The sequence below is a fragment of the Myxocyprinus asiaticus genome, chromosome 22 (assembly GCF_019703515.2).
Source record: "Myxocyprinus asiaticus isolate MX2 ecotype Aquarium Trade chromosome 22, UBuf_Myxa_2, whole genome shotgun sequence".
In the NCBI taxonomy this organism is placed as follows: Eukaryota; Metazoa; Chordata; class Actinopteri; order Cypriniformes; family Catostomidae; genus Myxocyprinus; species Myxocyprinus asiaticus.
The window spans coordinates 10626446-10645537 of NC_059365.1; the positions used below are offsets into that span (position 1 = coordinate 10626446).

General features: G+C 38.9%; 1 protein-coding gene across 1 annotated transcript in view; it reads right to left on the reverse strand.

Moving 5' to 3' along the window:
• Positions 1-2784: 2784 nt before the first annotated feature.
• Positions 2785-19092, reverse strand: part of spon2a (spondin 2a, extracellular matrix protein) — a 32685-nt gene continuing 16377 nt past the window's right edge. The window contains exons 4-6 of the mRNA XM_051649572.1: positions 10841-11032; positions 9831-10005; positions 2785-6544 (exon numbers count right to left, since the gene is read on the reverse strand). Of these exons, the coding sequence (XP_051505532.1) occupies positions 6357-6544; positions 9831-10005; positions 10841-11032 (555 nt within the window). The 3' untranslated portion in view covers positions 2785-6356. The remainder of the gene's footprint in view (positions 6545-9830; positions 10006-10840; positions 11033-19092) is intronic.

A 19092-nucleotide genomic window follows, 5' to 3' on the forward strand; every position in this document is an offset into this window, starting at 1 on the left:
ATGGTTGCTGATATACATAAATGAATATGACCAAAACGGCAAGCCTTAACAATTAGCTGTATTTAGAAAAATGAACAAAACTTGTCATTCAGTACAGAAACTGTAACTTTCTCCGCCATGTTGAAAGTTTACAACTCCTCCCATCTCGGAAACTTGTGTATCAAAATTATCTCAGAGTTTCCCTGTCATAATTACAACTTGAGGTGTCGGTCGTTCATGTGCAACTTCTGAGTGGGAAACTCATATTTACGATAATTCCAATAGCACATGAAGGCAGAATTAATACGTTTACTGATATGACTGAAATTTCTTACATGAATGGTCATGATTTTTTAAATATGTTTCAAAATTACTATTCATTTCTTTAGAAGTAAAACTTTTTAAACGAGGAAAATAATTACTGAGTCAACCTTTAATAAAATTCCTTGAGATGCGAGAGAAATTAAGACACTGACACACTGACATTAAAATTACAGCAAAATGTATTAACCTTAACAAACTAATCTAAAAAGTGTACTTACAAAAATTGTACTGTGTACTTAAATTACACATATTCTCAACCACCCACCCTTGTAATTGCAATTGACATAATCTCTAACCTTTGTTGTAAAATCTTCTAAAAACATAAGTGTGATCTTTTTTTTTTTTTTTTTTTTTTCACATCTGGTGAAGTCTTGTCTGTGTGAACTGGTAATTAAATGTTAAAGTGGTACTAAGAGACTGAAATGTTCTGAGGGATTAATGGTGTGTAATAGAATGCGTCTCAAGATTGACTTGTTCCTGACATACTCTCTGTGCTCAGGGTGTTAATGACAGTCTGCTTAATTTTTTATCCAAATGTGAATTAAAATGATGGTAATACGATGACAATGCTGAGAAAAAAAACAGTTACTTTAAAGCTGAACCTATCATTTTTAAGCACTTATAAAAAGAGGAAGAGCGCCCCCTAGTGAACACTCATCGCCCTTAGTCCCACTCAGAAGACATCTACATACGGGACTCATCAAGTTCAGTGTTTGGCCTCTGACTCCACACATAAGTAGCTACATATCTGTTAGTTGCCTCAAATGATTAAAAATAACAACAAAGACCTTATAGAGCAGAGGTCAGGAACTTGTGGCTCTTTGTTTAAAATCAAGTGGCTCTCCAGGTGTCTCACCATTCACCAACACATGATTGTTTAAAACCTTCTAGAGATCATTTTCCAACAGAAAATGTGGGTGTGATTGCAATGGTTGAAGTCAATGACACTGCTCTGATTTCCTTTTTCCCAAATTTGTGGTACAGCCTACTCCTGGTGAACAAGGTTTGAAATTAACACCCGCCAAATGCAGATTTTTCATGCACAGTGGCGGGTAATTTTGCTGATGTACCAGCCACTGTGCAGGGTGACCTTTAAGACTTCTCGGAGTGATATATGACAACAAATTAGACACAAAGACATGCATTTGATGAAACGTGTGATTATATTTTTAAGAACAGACGAAAGAGAAGCCACCGATCCGCGTCTGATTGATTTGTGTGTGCAGTTATCTCTGCTGTTCACGAGTGCAATGAAAGTGCTTCTCCAAGACATGCACATGCATAGAGTTCTGGGCTTCATTTTCCAATAACTATTGATCTTAGCGGTTAAGAGTATTTTCTATGAACAATTTTATGAATTTTGTTATTTTTTTATGTGCGCCCAGGGTGTGAAATAGCACCCACCAAATGCAACAAGGCTCAATCCAGTTCACGAGCTTCTCTTCCAAATGCAGGTATTTCATGCGCTAGTAATTTTGCTCATCTACCCGCAACTGGCGGGTGACCTGTAAGACGTCTCAGAGTGACACATGACAAGAAATGCTGTAAGTCACAAAGACACGTGCTTGAAGAAACTTTAATATATTTTATTATATAAGAACAGATATATATTTGTATTAAACAAAGACAAAAGTGATTAAATCATAAAATAATACAAGACACCTTGAACCTAAAATTGAGTTCTATTTTATTTCTTTAGGCAGCATTAACTGTATTACCATAACGCAATAAAAAACACATTCGATAAGAACACGCATTGGGGCCTGGGTAGCTCAGCGAAAAAAGACGCTGACTACCATCCCTGGAGTCGCAAGTTCAAATCCAGGTTGTGTTGAGTGATTCCAGCCAGGTCTCCTAAGCAACCAAATTGGCCCAGTTGCTAGGTAGGGTAGAGTCACATGGGGTAACCTCCTCAAAGTCGCTATAATGTGATTCGATCTTGGTGGGGCACATGGTGAGTTGTGCGTGGATGCAGCGGAGAATAGTGTGACACCTCCACACGCGCTATGTCTCCGTGGTAACGCGCTCAACAAGCCACATGATAAGATGCGCGGATTGACGGTCTCAGAAGCGGAGGCAACTGAGATTTGTCCTCCACCACCCGGATTGAGGTGAGTCACTACACTACCACTAGGACTTAGAGCATATTGGGAATTGGGCATTCAAAATTGGAAAAAAAAAAAAAAAAGAATACATTTGGCAGCATTTTTGGGGGGGAACATGTGGGAATTTATTAGGCTTATTTATTATGATTTGTGTTATTATTATCTTTACATTTATAATTGTCTTTAGTTCTTAATTTGTAGGCTATTAGTAATTTTTCACCTGTTGTCATTGACTGATGCTTGCGTGATGGCCGTTGGAGACAGTAAATGTTTAGATTTGGGGAGGTGGTTATATATAAGATTTTTTGATCACTTCATTATTTTAATTGCTTTTTTTCTGTTTTATTTAAAGTGCAATTTGAATTTAGACATGTTTTTGTTTAAGTTTGTTGTGTTTCAATAAATTAATTTTTTAAAGCAAAATCGATAAAGAAAAAATATTCACTGACCCTCGGCAGGGGGGTTGACGATATATGCAGATATCGATATATTTTTTAAGGTGTTTATCGTTAAAATATTTTTTACATAGCCCAGCTCAAAAGGGAAGTGAACTTTTTCATGAACAATTGTAAAATGAAGTAATTTATGGAGACCCGCACAAACACATGTACTCAAGTCCATATTACAACATGTAACCTATTAAGTGTTGCATATTTGTTTGTCTTTGTGTTTTTGAGTAGTCTATGGGCATAATAAACATTTTATTTTATTGAAAAACTTAGTTTTTTGAAAATAGTAAATTATTAGTTTGTGCTATGGCTCTTTCAAAAAAAATGCATCAACCAAAAAATTAAAAAATTGGCTCCTTAGTGAAAAAGGTTCCTGACCCCTATTTTAGAGCGTTATGTTTATTTTTTCCATCTCTTGAATTTTTTGTGGTTTTCCTACACCTCTGACTTTCTTGAAAGAAAAAAAAAATCTCAAAAAGTTAAAGGAATATTACAGGTTCAATAAAAATTAAGCTCAAGTGACAGCATTTGTGGCATAATGTTGATTACCACAAAAATCTGTCCTCCCTTTTCTTACAAAAAAGCAAAAATTTGGGTTACATGAGGCACTTGTACAATGGAATTAAATGAGGCTAATCTGTAAACATTAAAATACTCACATTTTCAAAAGTATAGCCACAAGACATAAACAATATGCGTGTTAACATTATTTTAGTGTGATAAAATTGCCTACTAACCTTTTCTGTGTAAAGTTATATCCAATTTTACAACTTCGTTGCCATGACTATGTAACATGACTAAATAATACACAAGTTTTAACAGCAGAATTAATGCAAGTGCATTTATACAATTATGGGCTTCAAATTTCTGCCTTTAAACCCTCCAACAATTGGCCCCATTTACAGTACTTCCATTTTAAGTGCCTCACTGTAACCTTGCTCTCTTTTTTTTTTTCTTGGAAAATTATTTTTTTATATGGTAATCAACATTACTACAAAAATACTGCCACAAATACAGCCAGAATATTTCTTCAAAATTACAGTATTATTACATGACCTGCTGAGAAGGAATACCTAGACTGAAATGTGTCTATTCTCACTAATTTGCATGAAGGAAACCCATGAAGAGATACAACTGCATCAGTGTAGTTATACATAGTAAAATAGAGTAATAAAATTAATGCATTATGTATGTCAAACATAAAATGTAAAGCATTTCCAATTGCAGCTAATGCTTTTAAAAGAGTGTGTGTCCTCATCCACACAGTGTCAGAGTACACTATTTATACATGTGCCATGTGACAGTAATATCTTTATTTAGTATATCTATCACATGCTCTGGTAAATATAAATGTGAGCAGTTAATTAAAACCACAGTGTGAAATATGACACACAAACAATCATGTCATCATGACTCATGCAAACATTTGGGCTATAAGATAATCATTTGAAAAGGAACATGTTGGTTTTGGCCTTTGGGCACTTGATAAATATTGGTATACATATAGATATTATATATTGGGTATATACACCGATCAGCCACAACATTAAAACCACCTGCCTAATATCGTTTTTGGTCCCCCTTATGCCGCCAAAACAGCTCTGACCCGTCGAGGCATGGACTCCACAAGACCTCTGAAGGTGTCCTGTGGTGTCTGGCACAAAGACATTAGCAGCAGATCCTTTAAGTGCGAGGTGGGGCCTCCATGGATCAGACTTGTTGGTCCAGCACATCCCATAGATGCTCATTCGGATTGAGATCTGGGGAATTTGGAGGCCAAGTCAACACCTTGAACTCTTTGTAATGTTCCTCAAACCATTCCTGAACAATTTTTGCAGTGTGGCAGGGCGCATTATCCTGCTGAAAGAGGCCAATGCCATCAGGGAATATCGTTGCCATGATTAGGTAGGTGGTACGTGTCAAAGTAACATCCACATGAATGCCAGGACCCAAGGTTTCCCGGCAGAACATTGCCCAGAGCATCACACTGCCTCCGCCAGCCTGCCTTCTTCCCATAGTACATCCTGCTGCCATCTCTTCCCCAAGTAAACGATGCACACGCACCCGGCCGTCCACATGATCTAGAAGAAAATGCGATTAATTAGACCAGGCCACCTTCTTCCATTGCTTCATGGTCCAGTTCTGACACTCACGTGCCCATTGTAGGCGCTTTCAGCGGTGGACAGGGGTCAGCATGGGTACTCTGACCGGTCTGCAGCTATGCAGCCCCATATGCAGCAAGCTGCAATGCACTGTGTGTTCTGACACCTTTCTGTCATGGCCAGCATTACGTTTTTCAGCAATTTATGCTACAGTAGCTCTTCTGTGGGATCGGACCAGACGGGCTAGCCTTCACTCCCAACATGCATCAATGAGCCTTGGGCGCCCATGACTCTGTCGCCAGTTCACCGGTTGTCCTTCCTTGGACCACTTTTGGTAGGTACTAACCACTGCATACCGGGAACACCCCACAAGACCTGCCATTTTGGAGATGCTCTGACCCAGTCGTCTAGCCATTACAATTTGGCCCTTGTCAAAGTCGCTCAGATCCTCATGTTTACCCATTTTTCCTGCTTCCAACACATGAAATTCACATGAAACTGACTGGTCACTTGCTGCCTTTGATGGGTGTCATTGTAACAAGATAATAAATGTTATTCACTTCACCTGTCAGTGGTTTTAATGTTGTGGCTGATCAGTGTAGATATCCTGCATACAGGTACAAGTAGTTGACCTACAGGAACAATACTGTTAATATTATTAATGAAGGAAGTTGTAAAGTGTTACCAGAAAAAAAAAAAAAAAAACCTGCAAGAAGGAAGAGACCATCTAAGAGAGAATTCCATATTTTATTTTTAGAAGAAACATAAAATACAACATATATACAACGTCTTAACAGTCCCTTATGTGGTAAATGAGATATGATGTGCACTCCTTCACATGATAGGACTGCATTGATCTCGGACATTATTTTTAGTGTTTCTAATGCATGATCTTTCCTCTTAAAAATAAGGTTTGTATTATTGTTGTTATTATTATTACTTTACTTTGACAGACTTCTAATGGACTACTACTGTAGTTGACAACTACAGCCTACTAATGCCTTGTGAAAAACACCATCTGTCAAATCATTTAAAAACTCAACTAGGCTACTGTAAAATGTTGCTATTGTTGTGAGATAAAGATGAAGACTTTTGAAACAGTGGTTTTGGCAACTGAAAGTTGTCTCTTCCACAGATCTACATTGGTGAAGTACAGTGCGATTATGTAAAGAAGATACACTGAGATTACTGTAAACACAGCACCCATAATCAAAGTCTTTATTAACAAAATATGAGGCATTTTTTTCCAGTGAGGAGAGAGGCCAATGCAGCTCACTGGATGTCCATTTGGGTGGCTCGCCCGCATTCTGCAGCAGTGACTCAGCATTGGCATGAGGCTAAACTCGGCTCTCTGTTTGGACAGCGTCGAAGTGTCTATGCCAGTGGCGTGACTGGCATCACTGATATGTGAGGCAGTTGTGTGGCGTGCACTCTTCCTGTTCCTCTAGCTCAGGGCACTGCGTGCCGCTGTTGGCGGGTTTCAGATGGATATAACGGGTGCGATGGCGCAGTCCCCCATGAGAGCACGGCCCCTGACACAGGCCCCAAGACGACCACATTGACACCTCACAGTCCAGCGGTGTTTCTGCAAGACATGCAAGAATAATGAGGATGCTATCTATAAAAGTTGTCTGGAAACAATCTTAAAGATATTGTGTTTGTTAATGTGCATGTTTATGCATGGTTAATTTAACAAAAAATGCCACTGGCGTACTTAAGATTTAGGACCAACAGGGTCAGATTTCCCAGTTAATTGAAGAAATGTGCATTTTACAGTAGGCGTATGAAAACAATTGTGAGACACGTCAAAATTTCCACTTGATTCTAGCAATATGTCATGGAAATTTTAATACTTAATCCCTTAAAAAAATGTAAATTGAAAGCCAACATGTTAGTTAGTGGAAAAAACACACGTTTAAATTTTTTGTGGAAGCCAATAAAAGTGTGTTCACCATATGGTGTGCATTAGGATTCTCATCAAGTTTGAATTGTTTTTATTTGGAACTGATAAAAAACAACATGGTGCTACATGTTAAATCATGCCACATGACTGTGGTAAACCAAAACAGCTAGAAAAAGCAGAGAGTGTAACACTAGTTTTTTTATTTTTCCAGCCAAACAAAACAGCTTTTCTATTCCAAATTAAATTTGTGCAACAGTAAACAAGAAGTACAATTGCTTTTAGAAGACGACAACCTGGTCTCATTCAATCACGTTACTATACCTACATTTTTGCAAAATGATTTTTATGTGGCTCACAGCAGTGTCCTTGTGAAATAAACACTACTAAACACAGGAGGTGCTTCAACAACTATGACTTTTATTTACTTGCACACAAATTACTAGTAAAAGGGCAGATTATCAGTTCATAAACACTAACTTATCACCCTGTTCCTCAAATGATGCTTTCTGATGACATCATAATACTTTTACTATAGTGCATGACTTGTAAGGCGATACATTTTAACATTTGCATTACATAACCAAACAAGCTTTAGGTTGAAGGTTTAGGGTAGGGAGGCAGGTTGTGTTGATATTTCCTTGATATTTAGACATATAACAGGTAATTCTACTACAAAAACATATTGTAAGTTTGAGAACTCAAAACTTCCTCCTCAATAGAAAAAGACCAATTATTTAAGCCAAGATGCAAAAACGTCTTTTTTGGGATTTTGTGACAACACAAGGACCAATACGTCAGCAAAAGACAACCTCTACAGCAGGGGTTGGCAACCTATGGCGGGGTTATCACTGGCATGCCAGCAACAGCGAGAGAGGAGTGGACTATTTTATTTATATAAATTCCGCACCTGCATTCCAATCTACATCTTGATGTAATCAATCATGCAGCGAGTTTTCATGAGCTGAATGGGAGACTAAACAAAACGTTAAAATGTGATGAGACTGCAGTATATCCAACAAATTTGTGCAAGCCATTCGCGCATCACGAGCCGGCAGCGCTACACTTTCGGTTAATCGTGCCCGCTTTGCTACGGTCAGGCTGCGCGGATGACAGTCTATATTCCGTGTTTAATTTGTTTCTTTTTGCATTCAGAACAACATGTGATGTAATAAGGAAAACACCACTATTAATCCTTGAGATTTCCAATCCAGCATACAGGTACACCCTCCTTAAACCATGGTCACACTTAAAATTACATTAAACGATTATAAGAGACAACATAAACCAGCACTGTGGGGTTAAAAATCTGAGTCTATTCAAAATATAAATTAAACCTGGAAATAAAGTTTTAGGATTTAGCAGGTGCGATTCACAGAAAAGGGCTAAATAGTTGATCGGCTCATGATGCGCGAATGGCTTGCACACGCAGGATGAGTCTCGTCACATTTTAATAGTGTTTAGTCTCCAATTCAGCTGATGAAAGCACGTAGCGTGATCATGAGGAAGGATTACATCAAGATGTAGATTGGAATGCAGGTGCGAAAAACGTAATATAAATAAAATAGCCTGCTCCTCGCTGTTGCTTTTGTGCTAGTGATTACATGATTACAATGACATAATATAAGAAATATTTAAGATTCCACACAATTTTGTGATCAGTAATCAAATAAGCAAATTTGTGAAATGAACTGTTTTAATTCATTTTGTACAAAAGTACATCTTTTCTATCATTAAAGCACTTAAGATACTCTGTGAAAATTCACATGCAGGATCATGATTATATCATAATCATCGGGTTTTGCACAAAATTTTCACTCAAACTGTTATGCTTACAATATCATTTGTAATGAAAAATAAACAATTCAATTAGAATAATGCTAAATAGGAACAATTTCACAAGTGGACTCATACTTCGGAAAATCGCATACATTTGCATGTGTTGGGGGGGGGGGGATCTGGTCGGCACAGCCATTGACCAGGAAAATAAAAAATGGCACTCCATGTCAAAAAGGTTGCCAACCCCTGTTCTACAGCAAGACATCAACACCCACTTTTACAACGTTGCACCCTTGGCCCCGCCTAATGACACCCAGTCAGACAGGTGAAGAGGAGAGAGATGGGCCTCATCTGTCATGGGAGATTAATTTACACCAAAAGGGACTTACTTACCTAGGACACCTTCCTAAATGTTTTTCTACATAAACATGCACTAGGCGAACTACTTTAACCACTATCATGCATCTCGCACTGCTTTTAAAAGATGCAGTGTCAAGTTATAACTAAACTTGAAAAGAGATCCCAATTCTGTGTCTTGCTGTTTTTAGTATAAACACGTCCAGGATGCATTTTTGCTCCCATGTGCGCTATTTTTAATTGCTGGTCTATGTAAACATGCACTAGATGGACATCTTTGTTCGTTTTGATGAGTTTCTGGATATGTGCGCCATGTTTTAAGAGCGGTACAAGCGCACATTTTAAAACACGTCTGTTCTGGTCTTTTCCACTTCTGCTTTCAGCTCATATTGGCATGGATTGCTCGTGAACCAGTCACAATATGATTCAAGCTTTGCAAAGGAACTGTTATTGAAGGATGGACCCGAGTGCAAAACCATAAGTAAACAGTTTCATTCATGAACATTTCAAATGTTATGACTGTTTGATAGTTATTTTACTGTTGTTCTTGAGTGAACAATTTAATATATTTGGATGCAATTTGTTGGACGTGCGTTATGTGTAAACCCGGAAATTTAGCTTTATAATGTGGAGCTTGTTTATTCTCTTCCGATTGAATTGAAAACTTTACTAACATTATCAGTGGACCTCAGGGAAGATAATAATATAATAAAAACAAGAATGTCATGACCCCTTTAAAACTCGATAGAGCATTAACCTTTAAAATCTCCTCTGTTTTGGAGAACATTTAACCCTTAATGCCCTTTTATTCCCCTAAATGTGTATGCAAATGTACCTGAGAATCTCTGAGGTTTGGTTACATCGGGCAGAATGTGATTAGACACACGGTTCTGTTGACGGACAGGTGAGCGGGCCTGTCGCTTCAGCCAAATGGTGGCCAGAGGTGGGAGTTCTGTTAGCCGAGGGTAATAAAAGGAATTTGCCGGGTGGTTTGGCTTCTGAGAGGTGATCTGTATAGAATAAATCAACAGAAAAATGGTAACACAGGCACTGGTGTGAGTAATAGATCTGCTAGTATAGTCATTTGTAATTGCATTACAAATCAAACATTTCTCAAATCTTGCACATACACACTTAAAAAACTAATATATATATATATATATATATATTATTGTGATTTTGAAGCCTATACTTTCAACACATATTTCTAGTTATGCTTTACATGGGCATCCTTCATTGAGCCACATACAAATCTCAAGGACAATATTTTATTTTATAAGAGACATTTATACACTTGAAAGTATGATTGTTTAAATCAGCTAATTGCAAGGATTGGTACAAACATACAAATGGAAATATGCAACACAATCTCTATAAAATGACCCTTTAGAATTACACTTAAAAACATATTACCATTTTAGTGGTAACAGTGTACATTTTGGCATGTGACATAATAGTTATTTCTTTAGTCTTATAGAGTAGCACAGTTAAGCAACAACTTTTGTATGGTTTCCATTAAGAATAATAGTAAAGTCATTAAAACTATTAAATATCACAAATGAAACCATTTGCATGAGGTATCTGGAGGCTTTTAGAACAGTATTAAAGGTGTTGTCATGTTTACTGGGCTATCTATTTTTAACTTATCTATTAAAATGTTAGTTTCGAAAAGAAATTCATATGAACGCACAGATTATATTTATCTACAAAACTGCTTAAAAACATTTAAGGATGAACCTTTAAATCAAAAGGTTTTTAAGATCATGGCAAACAAATTCAGTCAAGTGTGTCCAAACTTTTGACTGGTAGTGTAGGTGCAGCTGAATCATGGGAAACGTATCTCACCATGGTGATATTCTCTGGTGGTGTCGTCGGAAAGTTCGGTGAGGAGAAAGTGAAGCCGCTATCCGTGCCAGCATCAAATGGGTGCAGGTCAATGGTCACTTCCTGTTTCCACTGGCTGCCCTCACACAAGTTCAGACTGTCTACCCCCACAAACCAATCAGGACTGGGGATTACTTTCACTATTAGAGACAGCTGTGTGAAAAAGGACAACATAATCAGTCACTCACATGTTTAAAAGTTATACATAGACATTTATAAGCTGATTCACCTTTGGCAACGTATGTTCTTTACTTCAACATGCTCTGCTAACTTAATTGGTATCATAAGTCACAAATGAAACCTTTCTTTGTAGCCATTTCCAATACTTTCCACTCTTTCCTGTGTATGTTAGGTTACACCATCTGGCGTTTTTTTTTTTTTTTTTTTTTTTTTTGCTTTAAATGGTGATGAATGTTTCCTTTTTGGCTATGACCTCATGCAGGAAGAGCCCTTTGGTCAGAGCAGAATGAGGGAATAGCCACACACAGTCACACACAGAGAGAAATGAGGCATAGAGTGACATTGGCTATTTCAAGATGAGGACTGTGAAGCGGTCTGACCGAGATCATTTGTCAGACATACAGTAAAACCAAGGCGATTCTGCCTAGTTGAGTTCATTTAAAGGGCATCACTTAAAATGCCATAGAAAAGAAAACTCACAAACTAGATTTTCACATTTCCTGAAAAAAAACATGAGTGGTGCTTGCCTGTGCAAAACTCACCACCATAATACTAGGCTATGATGGTTGGTGGTTGCCATTGCTATATGGTTGCTAAAGTGTTCTGTATTAACTCAAACTTGTATCCTGAGAAATTGTTGTTGTAGACTATATTACAGAAGCCCTGAACCGCAAGGTGAAAAAAGAAATTCACTAGGTGAAATCTGTGTTTTAGTGCCTCTCCGAGCCTATTTCCTAAAAAAAAATTATGTTTTCTCTCTCTCTCTCTCTCTCTCTCTCTCTCTCTCTCTGAATCTTTTTTTCTTTCTGACATTTTCTTTCTCTCTCTCTCTCTGAATTTTTTTTTTCTTTCTGATATTTGTTTTCTCTCTAAAATATGTTTTGTTTCTCTCTGAAGTTTTTTTTTTTTTTTCTCAGAATTTTATTTCTCCTCAAAAGGCACCACAAAAAATGTTCTTTCTTTCTAGCTAACCAAGCTCGTGGTACCAACCTCGGCCACCAGGTGCCACTACCAGTATGTATTAAATCTTATGCTTAAAAGGTGACAGAATGTCTGTGGTACTTTATCTGTTGATTTATAGATTTATAACTATAGTATAATACAATAACAAAAATGTTTTGCAAATCTTAAGAAAAAAACACGTTAGACAGTCTTATAATTTGGGGTCTGCACAGGCCTTAAAATCGAACCCGACCCGTACCCGAGACCGCGTGGCCTGGCCCAAATGATACCGTCAGATTTTAAGCCCGAATCCGAAATCGTTCACTATCTAACATCTTCTACTATCAAGTACTGTTGCAATAGGCTATATTTTATGTAAGCATATAAGCAACATTAGTAACAGTACTGAAACAGTAAACATACAGTTTTAACAAGGCACAGCAGCCCCTTAGTACACTAGAACAGAAGGGGAAAAAAGAATTGAATTACCATTTATTTGCTGAAACTTCACTTGGTGCAGAACAATCTATAATAAAATCAAACAATGCAACAGTCCCCTCTATGCAGCCTGAACTTATTCAGATTGTTGAATCTTTGTGACAACTGTGCTAAAAACAATCTAGAAGCAGTGCAAAGAATGAAACATAGCGCAGGTGTGTCAGCATGCATTTTTGAAAATTTGAAGTTCTTTTAACTTGACATGATGTTTAAAATATGGCAAGCCTGCGCGAGACACTGAAGAAAAAGCAAGACACAGTGCAAATGTCAAAGACATTTGTCCAGCATGTGTTTAAACAATGGGAAAACAGAACAGACGCACGCAAAAACACATTCAGTGTGAATGGCACCTATCTCGTTTGTTTCCGCGGGTCTGTGAGTGAGAGCGCATGCGCGAAACAAGTTCTTTAAGTCTGTTTATTTTTTCATTAATTACAAATCCAAACCCGACCCGAATGCGAAGTCCTACTTGGAAAAACCGACCCGAACCCAGAAGCGGTGCTTATTTACAAATGCATCACAGCCCTGGATGGAAGTGCTGATTTAAAGTTAAAAACAGTTTAATTTTTGATTGTTTCTTACATAAACCTATCAGTTTGCTTCAGAAGACATTCATTGATCAGCTGGAGTCGCATGGATTACTTTTATGCTGCCTAAATATGACTTTTGGACCGTCAAATGCTGACAGAGCTCTATCTTCTTCTAAAAATCTTCATATGCATTCTGCTGAAGAAAGACAGTCATACACATCTCGGATGGCATCAGGGTGAGTGAATAATGAGAGAATTTTCATTTTTGGGTGAACTATTCCTTTAAACTAACCTCAGGTAATATATGTTTCATACTGCATTAATTGTCAAATCAGTCAAGAGTTCAACACAGTACTTGAAACTAAAAAAAACAGCGAGACACATTGCAATGGTCAAAGATGTCCATCTAGTGCATGTTTACATAGGCCAACAATTTAAAAAGCGCAAAATCAAAAGCAGCATTGATATTCCCTGTGGTAAAGGTCATCAAACAATCAGAAATAACTCCCGTTGTCACATTTGATAACTAAGGCCATATGAAACATATGTAACCTGAGATATATTCATTTAATTGTGGGATGTCATGTATTAGATGACAAAAAAATAAAAAACAATTTTATTTGCCCAAGAAAAAACTATTGTAGGACGTAGGTTCAGGAAGGCACTAAGACATGTCCCTTGCGGTTCAGGGATTCCGTATATTATATTGTCCATTTTGTCCATGAATAGGTCATTCTGAATGTAATCATTAGAAGCAGAACACAAAACAAATCTATAGTCTGTAGTAATGCATCCGGTACCTTGTAATAAAACAATATCCAATCAGCCCCAGACTCTTCTGCAGGCTGGATTTACTCTTGTCTCTCCCTCACATCTCTCCTATGGCTCTTCTCGTTCTGTGGCTTTTCCAGGAATACCTCCTGCTATTTCAATTTCTCTGGCACTGGAGGCGAGCGGTGCCTCATCTCTCTGCTGTCTGTTCAGGCTCTGTGCTAATAGAGCTGATGCCCTCTTGAGGGCATAAAGTCACTCTAACACATAACTGACACCTGTCCAAGCCAAACCAATCCTCTCATTTGCCAAAACAGTGTCAGGAAAAATAATTCACAACTCATCTATCCCTTTGTCTGTCTGCATGTGTTGTTGGAACGTGTTGTGGTTTCTTGCATGGCTCTCGGTTTGTAGAAAGCCACAGCGCTCCTGCTGTCTGGATCCTATTAAATGCAAGAGAGCTCATGAGTAATTTTGAGGGGCATGTTTGCTGTTTATGATTTACTTATTTTCCTGTTGAATTTAGGGTGTTGCTCATCATGTGTATAGGTGAGAATCTGAAATTTTACTCCATTCTGAGTTCTTAAACAATCAGAGGCATGTTTCAAACTAGGCTGTGGCCCAACAGTGTATTTAGATTCTTGGAGTAAGACACTGTGTCTGCAGGCCAAAACAAAAACCTGTAACTCACAATATGTCACTTTTTCTGCCCTCAAGGTCACAGTCAGTCTCTAAAATACTTGCGATTTATTGCTTGAAAAAAGTATTTAGTCAGAATTGTGGCGGAATGATCCGCCCTTCCGTTTCGTCATCGTCGCCCCGCCTCTTAAGGCCGCCCTTCAGCCAGGCTCACGACGGGAGTTGGGCAGGAGAGCGAGAAGAGGTGCATAATTAATAAGCCTCGTTCTGACAGTGGTGGATGAAGCACACCTGATGTGAATAATGGTTCATCACCGCTGTCTTTAAAACGCAGAGTGCACCACTTCTCGGGAAGCCGGCTTCAAATCTCCATGTGTGCACACACTGGCATCCTCGCACGCCCAGGACCAGAGCTGGGAGGGTTCGGACGAGTGGATGCGCCACCGGACCCGCTCCTCGGACCCCCGGACGGATTAAATGAGTCGCCGGGGAGAACAGCACACGTTGCAGCCGACGGTCTAGAGGCCGGGCCGCCTTCCCCTCTCGCCTGCCGCAGGCCTGGGAAGTCAGGCCGCCAAGGATGTCGCCGCCCCTCGGGCCCAGCTCATGCCTGGGCCATTCCATAGACACTACTCCGCCCTTCACGGAGCCCCGTCTCGCCGCGAGGATACCAGATTCCCCCTTTATTATGAACACTATAACCCCCTGGACACTTTATTTCCCCTTTTATGGACATTTTATATTTATTATTATTTCCAATAAATGCCTCTCCGAGGCTTGACGCCACACCCACTGTGTCTGTCTCTTGCTCACCCCACCACAGAGTATACACAGTTATTTTTGAATGCCAAATAGGGAAACATGCTTTTTGGCTCTATATGGTGTAGTTCTAGCATCTACCAGCAGGGTAATGCTAACTAGCCTATTGCTGACCACCTTGTTTTAAATTATAGTCCACTAAAGGTGTGTGTAAGATGTTACTAAAGATTTTTACAAATAAAGGATATTTTTTACTCCAAAATAAATATTTATATAATGTAGGTATTTTAATAAAAATTTTAACCATTATTTTGTAAATAAATAAAAATAAATCCAATCAAACTTAACTTACTAACCCCACCCCCAATCTCATTTGCGTATGAAGTTGTCACGTGATTAATCTGCATTTTGGTGGTTCGTAGCCTGTCAAGAGAACAGTAGTCTATGCTAAACAGCTTGCATATTTTGTTGCATAAATGGATATTCAGCGTTTCTTAAAACATCCACCAACTTCAGAGAAATCTTCTGGACCTAACCAAAAACAGCCAGACGAAGATGCCATGCTGGATGACCCCAGACACGGACAATCTCACCAAGGTGATCCACAGGCCCCACCCGTTGTAGCGGCTCAATGTTCTACACAGCACCTCTCTGTGTCAGCAACAGGTGATCTTGGCGATAAAGCATCTGGCCCAAAGCAGCCCGTTTTATCCAAATTTCCAACCAAAATCTTTTCATTTTCCACTCATTACTTTAAGTATCCCTGGGTGGAATACTCCATTAAGAAAGATGCAGTTTTTGTTTCGCATGTAGACATTTTCAGAGTGAGAGCGGGGAAGATTCTTTTACTGTCAGAGGTGTGAGTGATTGGAAAAGATTAAGCACTAAACTCACCAAACATGCAACCTCCCAGGCCCATCTCAGCTGCATGGTTAAATGGGAAAACTACAAGCAGAGCACCTGTTCAGGATCTGTTGCCATTAAACTGTCTGAGAGCCATAAAGGCATGGTTGAGAAAAACAGATCTTATCTTTGCAAAGTGGTGGATATTATAAAATTACTGTCTCATCTCGGATTACCCTTTCGTGGACAAAGGGAATATACGCATGGATCGGAATCTCGAGGTAATTTTCTTGATGTGTGTAGTTTCTTTTCAAAGTATGACACTGAGTTTGAAAAGATGCATGCCACTCATTTTAATTATAACAATCCAGATTTTCAGAACGAAGTCATAGACTTTGTATGCGCAGAATTAATTCGTTGTGAAATTGCTGAGAGAGTTCAGGACACCGGCTTTTTTTGCAGTAATTGCTGATGAGGCAAAATCATTCAAAACCCATCAACTAACTTTTTGCTTGAGGTATGCTGACAAACTTGAAATCAAAGAACGATTCCTGTGCTTTATTGATTGTTCAGCATCCCGTAATGCTGTTGGAATTGTGGATGCAATAAAGAAAGGACTGGAAACATGTGGATTTACAAACATGCCAATCGTTGCCCAGAGTTATGACGGGGCCTCCTTAATGTCCGGGCAGGTTTCAGGGGTGCAGCAATGCATCAAAGAGGTTCATCCATACACGGCATATATACATTGCATGGCACACAAACTGAACTTGGTCCTAGTGGAATGTTGCGCCGTCAATCGCACTGTGAAAACATTAAAAATGTTTTGCAGTGTTTGCAGACCCTTCTAATCATCACAGGTTCACTAAAATGCAGAAAGCCCTGAACATGAAACAAACTGAAATCGTAAAGCCAAATGAGACGAGATGGGCATGTAAGTGGCGATGTGTGAATTCTGTTAAAACATACTACTCTGCAATTACAGGCTCCTTCAAAGAAATGCGAGACGAAGGAGAAAAATGGGCCATAGAGGCCAGTGGTCTTTATGATTACATGAACAGAGTTGAATTTATTACTTGTCTTGTTGTATTTGAGGACCTTCTGCGCATTGTGCATGTTGCACACAAGGCACTTCAGTCCACTTGTTATACTCTCGCTGATGCAACTATGATTACAAGCAACCTCCGGGCACATGGGGTATCTCAAAGAGATGAAAATGCATGGAAAGATGTGTGGTTTGCAGTGAAAGAATTCTGCCAAACAAAAAATGTGTCAAAGCTAGAGGACACACAGCATTGAGATGCTCCCGATCTGCTTCCATGCAAGCGAAAGCGGGTGTCTAAAGTCCCATGTACCTTGGACAGCTACATAGTACATACTTCACTAGGACATAGAGAAAAGAACAGAGGTGAAGCATATGCTGAAACATCACAATCCTCTGCACGGAGTATGCAACAACATCTCTATCTTCCTGTGTTGGATGCTGTGATCTCCGAGCTTGACAGGCGATTCACAGGAGAGGCAGTTGGCCTCGCAAAAGCATGTGCTGCAGTGTTTAAATGTGAAAAAGAAGGAATCGAAAATCTTCTACAGAAGTACGCTGAACCACTGTGCATTCACCCACTTCTGGTGAGAGCGGAGATGGACTTGTTAAGGCCTCTGCCACTGTGACCCCCGTTTCATTGATACATCTTCAAAACAGCATGAAAAAAGACACGTATCCAAATCTGTACAAACTTCTTCAGCTGACACTGACCCTCCCAGTCGGGTCAGCGACATCAGAGCGGAGTTTTCTGGCAATGTGGAGAATTTGTAACTGGCTACGCACAACAATGAGTGAACAAAGGTTTTCTGCTCTTGGAATTCTTCACATTGAAGCAGACTTTACAGCAACTCTCTCACCGGAAAAAATTGTTGATATCTTCGCGGGTCGAAAGAAAAGGCGTTTATCACTAGGTAAGACACTGCATTTTCATCCCCATTTATGTTTTTGGTGTTTGCATGATTTCGTACAGATTTAGTGGTACAATATTCTTTTGTAAGTTAACTTTATTGGTACAACTATATATGAGCATTTTTCTTCTGGTTATAATTATTATATTTATCAACTGACTTCATGGTAGCCAGTAGAGCTGATTTAACTTGTGTGCGAGCTATTGAGGTGCACAGTGCACTACGCCCCCTTGTAGTGGTTTTTCTGTGGCACTACTGATAGCATGTTGCTTGAGCAGCCTCGAAAACGTGTTCTGGTCCCGTGGAAATCAGGAAGTAAATGCGTTCACATAATCAATGATTTCAGCAGCAGAACTTTTGACCTACTTTTGCCGAATTCCCAGTGAGATCTTATAGCTCACACACACTAGGGATGTGCCAGGATGGTCGACTAATCAACTAGTCATCTAACAACTGACTAGTGGATTAGTGGTCGACTACTAACATTAATATTTTAAGTGGTGGTGGTTTTAAGGGGAGACACAATTCTCAAATGAATTGAGAGACACAAATTTCTAAGAGCGTTTTTGTGTGATGATAGCTTGATGTGTTTAACAGTGAATAACAGTCAGCACAGTAAAATCCTCTGCAAGAAGTTTAATCTCTTTAATGCTTTAGGTTTAATCTTTTTATTCACTGTTGTTACAGCAATACGCCACATCAACCATATACTTCAAAAAGAACACTGTCAGACATGAAATCCTCTGCTGTAAGTAATATTCCTGTATTTGTGAGGTGCTGTGGAGAGATTAAAGATTTAGAGATTTTTTATTTCTTACTTTTCCTACTTTTATAGTTAATAGCAATATGATGTAATAGCTATTTAGCCTATTTATTTGTTGAATATCCATGTCACCATGTTGAAGTGCTGCACTTGGCGTCCATATATCCCTCTTCAAAGGCATCTGGTCTGAGTCTTACTATATATTATTATCTTTAACACCGACTAGTTGACTAGTTGTTTATGAAAACTGGTTGTTTTGCAAATCCCTTACACATATACACAGTCCAATTCATCCAAAGGCCACATTCATACTTTCACTCATACCTCACTGCCCT